Genomic DNA, 12,112 nt, shown 5'->3' on the forward strand with positions numbered 1-12,112 from the left:
CACGAAATTTCATTATATTCCTCATATAATGAAAAAGACCTGGGTGTAATTGTGCAGTCAGATATGAAGTTTTCTGAGCAGTGCAGACAGGCTGCCAGGGCAGGTCATGGGGTTTTGTCAATGATATACAGGAATTTTGCTAGCAGCAAAAAGGAGGTGATTGTCCCTCTGTATAAGGCAATGGTCTTGGGTACCACGCCTTGGGTACTGTGTACAGGTCTGGAGGCCTCGTTTTAGGAAGGATGTAGATTTGCTTGAGCATGTATAGAGAAGGGCAACAAGATTGGTGAGGGTAATGAAGGGATCCTCTTACAAAGAGAGGCTTAAGTTCTGCAAATTGCAGCGGCTGGAGAGTAGGCACCTGCAAGGTGATCTGATAGAGATGTATAAGGCCTTGATTGGGTTGAGCACGCCGAATTCTGATGGGATTCTTCCACTTGTTCAGACTACGAACCTAAGGGGGACATAAATTCAAATTGAGGAAAGACAGATGTAGAATAGATGTGTGGAAATTTGCCTTTAGTAAGCTGGAGGTTAATTGCTGGAACAAACTTCCATCTGTCATTGTGGAAGTTGATAGGTTAAATAAATTTAAGTAGGAACTGGACAAACATTTAGAGGGAATTGTTTTGTAAATTTTTTTGGCTGATGCTGCATAAGCTCCATACACTTGCTTTCTTGCCTCACATGCCACTACTACTACGACAGTTGTGTTCCTAGAAATCCTCTTGCAATATAAATAACAGGCCCTATGGGTTTGGTTTTTGGTTTTTTTTTTTTTTTTTTTTTTAGGAGCATTAGCAACTAAGGCCATATTGCTCCGGGATATGCGGTGGTCATTCCCTGAATGACCTTTCCGCATCCTCCGTATCGGTGACGGGCTCGAACCCCGGTCTAATCAAGAAGCGTGTGCTACGGAGGCGCCTGGCCCTATGGGAAAAAATAGGGTTAGGTGCCGACCACCTAAGATTAAAAACTCATTTGTAACCAAAACATTTCCAAACACAATAAATAATCATAATAAAATACGTAAGTATTTTATTACAACTATTACCAAAGAAAATATTGCTAATGCTTTTGCTTCTATCGTAAGCAAACTTGTTCTTTGTTCGATCTTCTGTCCAAACAGGTGATAGCCATTCCATCTCTTCCAATTCTTTTTCTTGATCTAATGGATTTTGTTACACTTTGAGTTGTTCCTGTTATGAAAGTTGTTTTTATTTTCTTCGCATTCTTTCTAATTCTCAGCATTGCCTCATTTAGGCCTGTAGCATGTGCAATATCACATGTTCTTTCATTTCGCTCAAAGCATTTCACAATTTCATATTTTTTCTCTATCGACAAAGGCGAACTGGCCATACCGGGGAAACCCCGGTGGGCCGGAGGCCAGAAGATGATAGAGGCCGGTGTTTTTGGCCATAAATGCTAGTATGAGGCTGCTACAAATTTTCCTGGGTAAGAATTTTGACCCAGTCCACCTCTGTCTATCGATATTGCTTTTCTTTTTCTGTCTGAATCTGTAGTGTCTTCACCAGGACACTTCCTTTTCACAACTTTTAAGTATTTTACTCATTTTTAGGGAATAAAATGCAATTACAAAATGAGGAGGCACACTTGATACACATAAACAAAGCTGCACGCGTGTAGCAACTGAATAAACAAAACCGTGAAAGCAGAGACACACTATTAACACCTCACTAGCTCACATTTTACTAAAGCAGATTTCTGGAGGTCAATACCATAAAACAATAAAAACAATTTCCAGTTTCATTTCTGATAGTGGAATCTGTTATAAACAGGTGGTAAACTTGATCTAATTGCATTTGCGATAATACCTATAGCTGAAATTGTGTGGGTTTTTACTTTATTATGGTGAAATGTGTTTCCCCTTCACTGATATAAAAAAACATAAATACATTTTCAGAATCTTCTCTTCATTCCTATCGTGTTGCATTCAGTTGTGGTGATTCCACATTTGACTGCCATTTCTTGTAAACCCAAAGGCCAATTGTGCATAAGCGAATTCGGTTCGTGTTATATACAATATCATTCCCCAATTTATAAATCATGTAAGATTGAATTCGTGTAGTGTAAACACGTGTTATACGAGGACTGACTGTACTTGGATTTCAGGAATCTTTTGATACTGTTGCACATGGAAGATTACTGTTCAAATTGGAGTTATGGACAAGTTGCTACAATGGATAAAAGGATAATTGAGTGGGAGAAGACAGAGTGTGGTAATCAAATGACACTGCTCTTCATGGACTAATGTTATTAGTGAAGTTCTCCAGGGGTTTGCATTAGGCCCATTGTTGTTTTCTTTATTTATCTATGATATTGATGAAGGTATATCAGACTTAATTTCCAAGTTTGCAGATAATATGAAGGTTGGTAGTGTTGTTAATGACAGTAAGGATGGCACACTACTGAAACAGGATCTATAAAAGTTTAGTAGATGGGCTGAGAAGTGGCAACTGCAGTTTAACATTGACAAATGCAAATTACTGCATATGGGTAACAATAACCCCAGAGTAACATACTAACTGTGGTACTACACGTAGGGTAGAGTAGAATTATCCTCACGTCTTTTTCATTCTGAAGTTTTCTGAAAAGTGCAAACAGGCTGCAAGAGTATCTGATGGGTTCTTGTCAATGATATTTAGGAATTTTGCTAGCTGGGATAATGAGGTGATTATCCCCTTGTATACGGCAATTGTCAGGCCACATTTTGAGTACTGCATACAGGTCTGGAAGCCTCATTTTAGGAAATTGGTTGCGCTACGAGAATGAGTACAGAGAAGGGCAACGAGATTGGTGAGTGTAAGGAAGCCTACCTTGGTTGCTGTTACCAAGGTAGGCTTAAGTTCTGCAAATGGCAGCGTCTGGAGACTAGGTACCTGCAAGGTGATCTGATTGAGTTGTATAAGACTTTGATTGGTTTGAGCAAGCTCAATGCTGATGGGATTCTTCCTCTTTCTCAGATTCCACCTGAGGTGGCATAAATTCAAATTGAGAAAAGACAGTTGTAGAAGAGCTGTGCAGAAATTTGTCTTTAGCCATTTGTCTTTAGGGTGGTTGAATGCTGGAACAAGCTTCCATCTGTTATTTGTTGAGAGTTGACAGCTGAAATAAATTCAAGGCTTTACTAGACAAACTTTTGGAGTGAATGGATGAGTGAAATAGGAAGGGATTTTTTTTTTTTTTTTTTTTTTGGCTGATGCTATTTAAACTTGCATTTTTTTTGCACCATATGCCTATGCTAATTAGGATCACATTTGCACATGTTATGTTTGTTATTTGGTTTTTAGGAACATTAGCAACTAAGGCCATATTGCTCCGGGGATATGCGGTGGTCATTCCCTGACCTTTCCGCATCCTCCATATTTGGTGGTCACTGGTTCGAACCCCGGTCTAATCAAGAAGCGTGTGCTATGCACTGCTGCTCCTGCCCACCTGGCTATGGAGGTGCCATTTGCACATCTCCAGTCCATGGGGGGCCCTTACCTGAGGCCTAGTAACAGGGGTGGGTTGTCCCGAGGGTGCACTGCACCCAGGCACTAATTTTCAAGGGGTACCTGAAAACCTGAAACTTTCATACAGAAAATTTTAAAGGAGGGTGCACCAGATTTCAATTGGCACCCGTTCACCCCATACTCTAGGAATGCCCCTGCCTAGGAAGCTTTCATAATTATGGCTAAGGATTTGCTTACTTCCTCTTCTGCCTCCTTTAATATAACTGGATAGATGCCATCCACCTCAGATGCCTTCCTTATGTTTAACTTCAATACCTTCACAGTGAGTTGCCTGATATTGCACTACCTCGAATAAGCAATGCTTCACCAGTGGAGAAAACTATTGTTACTTATTCTCAGTGGATACTACCACACAGACAACCGTTTCAAGGCTATTTGGCCTATCATAGGTGGGTGGATAGGTACCCTGGAGTTGCAATAAGTGACAACCCAGTTATGAAATATAACTTCACAATATGAGAGAAGCCAGATGGTATATAACAGTGTACATTGAGATCTAAACCTCACACACACTTACTCATTTTTTTCACAAATTTTCACAAAAAGTACATGGGGTTTGTCAAACCCCATGTACTTTTTTTTTTTCGGAATCCCGGTTATTGGTTGATTCAACCACTGCTCATCTCAATTGTCCGAATTATTCGCTGTTTGATTCCTTTCTCTTCAAAGACGGTACTTGTGCATATGTCCACTCTGACCATTCTCTGTCAGAGACTGTAATTTGGAATCTCCTCTTTTTGATCTTTTCTGATTTAAAATCTCTCTGCCACATTCCGTCAAATTCATCTGTTGCATCTATCATTCTCCGAACTCCACTAATCGCTTGGAGCTTTTTGACGTCCCCTCTTTGAAACTTGACTTTCTGCAGTCCAACTTTCCGAACAGTGAGGTAATTTTCCTTGGTGATTTTAACATTCACAACTCCAGTTGGCTTCAGTTTCCTAGTCACACAGACCCAGCTGGTTGAGATGCTGAGGCTTTTGCAATTACTAATGACCTTGCACAGATTGTTCATTTACCTACTAGAATAGCAGATAATCCTAAGCACACAGCACTTTTGCTGTGTGGTTAGGATTGTCTGCTATTCTAGTAAAAAAAATGGGATGATCTGTGCGATTTTCTTCTTTTCCTTGGTCAGATTACAGTTTCAAAACTTCTGATGTCAACGCGTTTGCCTAGATCATGTCAGTGAACTTATTCTTGTAGTGACGGAATCCTTTATTCCACATTCTACCTTAAAAGCTCGTCCTTTATATAAACCTTGGTTTTCCAATAAATGCGGTGAGGCTGTTCAAGAGATGAATGTTGCATATCATAATTGGCTTGATTCCAAATCTTCGGTTTCATTTTCTGTCTACACCGAAGAACGCAACAATTGTAAAGCAATTATTAATCAGTCCAAACTAGATTTTTTCGAACAGGCTAAGAGTAGAAAACTTACTTCTTGTCCAAACATTCTGGTCTTTTGCCAAAGCTATTGGCCGCATTTTGTCCATTTCTGTTCCCATCTCTGTCAGAACCAGATGGTTCTATTGCCACTTCAGCCAAGGATAAAGCTGATCTGCTAGCTTCCTATTTTTCTTCCAACTTGCGTGTTAAAGATCTTGGTAAGCCACCTCCCACCATTCCCAGTACACTCCATTCAGTGTCTCCTGTGGCCATCCATCAAAAGGATGTCAGAAGGATTTTGATGAATCTTAATGCTAAGAAAGCTCCAGGTTCTCCACTTGTTCTTAAAACCTATGCTCTTGAGCCTATACTCCTGTTCTGTGTTGCTTTTTTTAACTTTCTTATTCCAAAGGTGTTTTTCCTTCTGCTTAGGAATTTGCTCATATTCAACTAGTTCCTAAAAAGAGGGACAAATCCCTTCCAACCAATTATTGTTCCATTGCAATTACTTCTACTATTTCTAAAGTAATGGAGAAATCTATTAATTGCCAACTCTTAAACTTTCTAGAAACCTTCCATCTAATCAACAACTGCCAGTATAGATTCAACCAGTGTCAATTCACTGGTGATATACTGGCTTGTTACCCATTATGTTACAAATTCAATGGAAAAGTTCGGTGAAACACAAGCAGTTGCTCTTGACATCTCAAAGGCTTTTGATTGTGTTTGGCATAAGGGTTTTCTAAACAAGCTTTCATCTTATGGTTTGCCAACTGTTTTTTGCAATTGGTTATCCAGTTTTTTCTCTGACAGCTCACTGAGGGTGATGGTAGATGGCTCTCTGTCTTCTAATTTCTCCACTAATGCTGGTGCTCCCCAAGGTTCAGTTCTTTCTCCCACTCTTTTCCTCTTGTATATTAATGACCTTCTTCCATTGCCCAGAAGTCCTATCCATATTTTTGCTGATGATAGCACATTGCATTCCACTGTCCAGTTTGAGAAACCTTGCCCTGCACTATCAGCTTCAACTTCTTGAATAATCATTACCAATTCCTTAAATGCTGATCTCCAATGGGGCAAAGATAACTTAGTTGATTTCAATCGTTCTAAAACTCACTGTTGTCTTATATCTCGTAAAAAAAAAAAAAAAAAAAAAAAAAAAGGATTCATCTGCTCCTATGCTTATTTTTGATGACACTCCAATTTCTAAGCAAGATCTATTGGGGATTACCCTCACGTTTAATCTCTTGGCATAAGCGCATTACAAATACGAGGGGGTATCAAAAATTTGTACCCTTACCTAGATATAGTAGCCATAGAAAGTTGAAACTTCACAGGAAATTTAATCCTGTTCTGTGTACTCTCCATGTTAGTAACACATTTCTCCCATCTATGGATCAGTTGTTTAATGCCTTGATCATAGAAGTCTGCACTTTTTGCCTGAAATCACGATTCCACTTCACTGATGACTTCCTAAGACGAATCAAAGTGGCGTCCTCGCAATGGTTTCTTCATTTCTCAAAACAAGAAGTGTGATGGTGCTAGGTCAGGAGAATAGCATGGATGCTGCATTAGTTCGAAGCTGCACTGGGCAACAAAGTTGATGTTGGCAATGGCTGTCTGAACCAGTGCATTGTCTGACAGAAGATAGACACCTTTGGTTAACGTTCCATGTCTTTTCAAAGCATCATGTAACTTTTTAAAAAGATTTCTGTAGTATTCTTTGGATCTGTGGAACCACGAGAAAAGGGAATCTCATGGTTCCCTTTTCTGTCCCAAAACACAGACAACATCACCTTCTTCGCAGGTGGAGTGGTCTTTGCCTTTTTTGGGAGATGGGGAGGAGGTGTGCTTCCACTGCTTTGACATGTCTTTAGTTTCTGGATCATACTGGTATACCAAGCATTCATCGTTTATCACCAGCCGATCAAAAAATTTCTCAACATCCGCATTACACAAATCCAACAGTTGGCTAGAACATTGCATTTGACATTGCTTCTGCAAAAGGCGTCAGCAATTTTGGAACCCTTTGTGTGGAGACCTTAGACATGTGCAGATGGTCGTGTAAAATGCTGTGGGCAGACCCATAACTAATCCCCGCTGCTTTTGCGGTGATATGAATTGTCATACATCTCTCACTCAGCTGGTGCTGAGTGAGTTAGCACCTATACAACTGTCTCACTCTCTGTGGATATTGATGGCGTTCCCTTTCTTGCCTCTTCAAACACACTTTTTTACAGTGTCATAGGATGGACAATTCTGCCCATACACAGTTTTAATTTCTTTGTCAATTTTCTGAGCTTTCTTGCCCTTCAAATGCAGGAACTTGATCACAGCCCGATACTCCACTTTGTCAACCATAGCATCCTTACTCAGATTCCGGGCTCCACCTCTGGTGTATGATCACCTATGGGAATGAAATTTCAGATGTTAGTTATTGAATATGTAGACAACTTATATTCAAAACAGCATCTTTCTACTAATGATTTATTTAGGTCAGGGTACAGACTTTCTGATACCCACTCATATTGCTTCCTCTGCATTTAAAAAACATTTTTCTTTTTCGCTCTTAGTGTTACTTTTCTTCCAAACAGCTGTTTACTCTGTACAAATTGGAAATCCACCCTGCCATAGAATATTGTTCCCACATTTGTGAAGGTGCCTCCAAAACCTCTCTCAGGCTTCTAGATTCCATTCAAAAGAGGACAGTTAGGTTGACTCATCTCTAACAGAGGCTCTCCACTCTCTGTCTCAGATTTTCTGTTTCTGCTGCATGCCTTTTCTATAGATACTTTTGTGGACACCGTTCTTCTGAATTGACTTCTATAATTCTGCGCTCTCTCTCTCTCTCTCTCTCTCTCTCTCTCTCTCTTCCAAAGCAGTCCAAACACATGCCACAACCAGTCAACATCTTTTTATTGTCCAACTTCAAAATCACAGAACGAACTTTTCTTCTTCCTCATTTATTCCTTCAACTTCTGTTTTCTGGAACAACCTTCCTTCATATTTATTTCCTGAAAATTACAATCTGCAGAAGTTCAAGTCTAATGTCAAAAAATATAGTACTTAGTACTATATTTTTTCATAAAAAAAAAAAACTCCATTAAATTTAATGCTAATTTTATTTAACAATAAGCCCAGTCTGACTAATGTTGTGTAGTATTATTATTATTATATATATAGAGAGAGTGCAAGCAAGTAAATATCTAGCATTCACATCTCATAGCTGTTGCCCATATTAATAAGTTTGTATGAGCATACCCTTACCATATTATTTTCATGATTAGGAATTTTTTCTCTTCAGGTAGAATAACTGACCAAATATCAAAACATATCATGGCTGAGGATGGAAGAAAAGGAGAAGAAAAAATCTGTAGAGTTTGTGGAGATAAAGCTTTAGGCAATAATTTTAATGCTGTTACCTGTGAATCCTGCAAGGCCTTTTTTAGGAGAAATGCATTAAAAACAAAGGTATGCTATAAAAAGACTTCTTAAATGATATTTGGGTTGCCAGATTGATGTAGTGAGGGTCACAGTGTCTGGGGGTAAGGGTTAATTTCTGCTTCCCCTTCCTTATTTTCCAGCAGAGATCCCCCAATCGCTGTGGCCCTAGATTGCCAGCCATTGTTACTGTTTATTAAGTTTTTTATCTTCTGTTTTATTTTTCATTTCTGCATGATGCAGCATTAAGGAAGTGGTATATTTTTTAAATATCATCACTGTACACATTAAAAATTCCAAAGCAAGTTTGTGAAATATTAAAATAAATTATCCATTTGTTAAATTATTAGGTTGAGCACTAGTATTTTGAAATTTTTGTTTAAAGTAACTACTTCAGAAAGGCCAAATTTAGAAATATTTAAAAATGTATCAAACAGATAAAGCATTCAAACAACACTTATAGGTTGTTATATAAAGTTATTCAAGATAGGAGCTATGACTGTGTAATGACTGACTGTAATAGTAATATATTTTCTAGTTGCATCTACTGTCTGGGATGAATTACGTTCTTTAGCTCTTATTTTATGTTCCAGTGATCTAAAACTTTTGCTCATCTGTTCAACTGTTCCAACAGATCTACATCCATCCTAAAATGAAGCTTCCAAACCTGTTTGCAGTACTCAAGATTTGGCACAACCATTGCCTTTTATAATGGGATAATCACCTTGTCCCTGCTGTAAATTTCTTGTATATCAATGATGGAACCCAGTGAGCTATCCTAGTAGTTGTGTGCACTGCTCACAGAAATTCATCTCCAACTGTGCAATTACCTTAGGTTCCACCACCTCGAGTATTACCACACAATTAGTTTGTTATTACTGTTGTCCTGAGGGGTTAACATCGATAAATGCAAGCTTGCAGTTATCAAGGTTAAACCTCAACTGCCAATTCACAAGTCAATTTTCATTCAACTTTGATTCATGTCATTAACCACCCTGCCAACTGTTGTATTATCTGCAAATGTAGACAGTAAGTCTGATACATATTCATCAACGTCGAACAAGTAAATATGTGGGCTGTGTTATGAAAGCTAAGAATAAGAACAGGTGCATATATACTTTCATGTACACCAATGCTGTGTGCGTGTAAACACAATGTATAGCAAGTGCCATAGAAAAGTACAAAATAAAAAATGGTAAAAAAGGGAGAATTTGAAATATAAAAGGTAAAGGCCAAAAGGAGATAATATGGGGGAGAAAATATATAATGCTTGCTTATGGTTCACATTTGCCCTCACAGAAGAACAAAAGAAAATGTATGGATAAGACAGTAAAAGAACATAAAAATAAAACAAGCAACCTTAAACAATAAAAAAAAAAAGAAAAAAAACAATGAAAGCAAGAGGTTAAAATCATGATAAATACAACCCAGAAGAGTAAAAGAAGTAAATATACAGTGAAAAAGATTGTGAAGGAGAGAAAAATGAGGTAGCATAGGAAGAATATAGTTTTTCGCTACACATTTGTAAAACTAATGGCTCATGAGAAATAAAAAGAACAATATAGGAAAGTAAAAAGTAATTTTTACTTTTTACTTTCCTATTGTGGAAATATAGGAAAATTGGAAATATGGAATAAATGAGATGATGGCATAGGTAGTTTTGGGATGCAAATCCTGTTCCTTTAGAAAGGACCTCGGACAGAGTTATGCAAGCATGGATTTAAAAAAAGGTATAAGAAAACAATATTTTTTAAAAAATGCCAAAGTGGTCAAGGGTAAAGTGATCTGTATATAGGCATTCTGCATAATGCATTCATAGGTACAAGCTTGCCATGCTGTAGGACAGGCGCCTCCGTAGCCAGGTGGGAAGGAGCAGCAGTGCGTAGCACACACGCTTCTTGATTAGACCGGGGTTCGAGCCTGTCACCACCAAATACGGAGCATGCGGAAAGGTCAGGGAATGACCACCGCACCAGAGCAATATGGCCTTAGTTGCTAATGCTCCTAAAAACCAAATAATAACAACAACAACAATGGTGTAGGACACCAAAACAACCAGGTGGATAATTTGTACAGAATGTAAACCAGAAAATAAGATGGGGAGGAAAGAAATTAACTGAATAACCTGCTGAGCTAGAAGTATAACAGCCAAAGGCCAAAAAAGATAAAAGCAAATATAATTTGATAAAAATCAAAATGTAGGCTAGTTAAGAATTTGATTAATAGAATATGATAGTGATATGATCAGGTAATAATTTTTTAAAATTTATAATATTAGGATTAAAGTTAACTAATGTTATTAATAGCCATATTGCCAACCGGGCTAGCCGGGTGGGCAAAGTGCCTGCCTGGCAACCCAAAGGTTGCGGGTTCGAATCCTGCCTCGGGCTTGGATATCACGATGGTGTTGCACTATCCAGTTGGATCTCATGGCCATGATACACGAAGGAAGCAGGAAAAAACTGATTCCTTTGTGTATTGCTCACATCATACGATTTAAAAAAAAAAAAAAAAAAAAAAAAAAAATAGCCATATTGGAATCACTACAATGGTGGTAATACTGATACATTGAGAAAGAATGATATTGGAACGAACACTTTTTGAAAGATTATATAGCCAATGTGTAAAGTTAACCATCAAAAATAAATGCATCACATTTATTTTAAAAAACTGTTTATGATTGCAGACCCATTATCAATATTAATGTCCAAGTCCAAATAATTGGCTTTTTGGTTACAAAAAAAAAAGTTTTTTTTTTTTTTTTTTTTTTTTCCCCCCAGTAAGTTCCGGTGAATATAGGTAGCCAAAAATATCAAGAAAATTTGGACAATTGAGCATGCATAAATCATCAATATATCTATATAAAAGAATGTCTTGGATAGCATTAGCATTAGTTGATGCATATGATACAAGAAAGCAAGCTTATACAGCATCAGCCAAAAAAAAAAAAAAAAAAAACCTTCCAATTTCACCCATCCAGACACTCCAAATGTTTGTCTAGTTCAGCCTTAAATTTATTTAAGCTATCAAATTCCACAACAACAGATGGAAGCCTGTTCCGGCAAGCAACTACCTGCTGATTAAAGGCAAACTTCCACACATCTGTTCTGCAACTGTCTTTCCCCAATTTGAATCTGTGCCCCCTCAGGTTTGTAATCTGAGCAAGCTGTCACATCATTATAAATATTGACGTAGACCTTCAAGAACCTGATTAGAGTAAAAATGGAGGAAATATTAAACATATGGTAAAGTATTAACATTAATAGAGGCATATGATTCAAGAAAGCAAGCTTATACAGCATCGGCCAAAAAAAAACCAAACCCTTCCCATTTCACCCATCCATTCACTCCAAACATTTGTCTAGTTCAGCCTTGATTTTATTTAAGCTGTCAACTTCCGTAATGACAGGTGTAAGTTTGTTCCAGCAATCAAATACCCGCTGACTAAAGGCAAATTTTTGCACATCTATTCTACAAGTCTTTCCTCAATTTGAATTTATGTCCTCTCAGGTGATCTTAGCAAGAGGAAGAATCCCATCAGCATTGAGCCAACTCAAATCATTCAAGGCCTTATACACCTCAATCAGATCACCTCACAAGTGCATAGTCTCAAGATGTTGCAACTTACAGTACTTAAGCCTTTCTTGATAAGAGCACCCCTTCTTTCCTCTCACCAATCTTGTTGCCCTTCTTTGTACTCATTCAAGCAACTGTACATCCTTCCTAAAATGAGGCCTCCATACCTG

The 12,112-nt window shown here is 38.0% G+C and overlaps 1 protein-coding gene across 1 annotated transcript in view; it reads left to right on the top strand.

The window, feature by feature from the left end:
- Positions 1–12,112, top strand: part of Hr96 (Nuclear hormone receptor HR96) — a 120,265-nt gene that overhangs the window by 79,153 nt on the left and 29,000 nt on the right. Inside the window, exon 4 of the mRNA XM_090373429.1 lies at positions 8,230–8,396. Coding sequence (XP_090229555.1) covers positions 8,262–8,396 — 135 coding nt within the window. The 5' untranslated portion in view covers positions 8,230–8,261. The remainder of the gene's footprint in view (positions 1–8,229; positions 8,397–12,112) is intronic.

This window comes from Mastigoproctus giganteus, chromosome 5 (genome assembly GCF_048544385.1).
Source record: "Mastigoproctus giganteus isolate SK-2022 chromosome 5, ASM4854438v1, whole genome shotgun sequence".
NCBI classification, from domain to species: Eukaryota; Metazoa; Arthropoda; class Arachnida; order Uropygi; family Thelyphonidae; genus Mastigoproctus; species Mastigoproctus giganteus.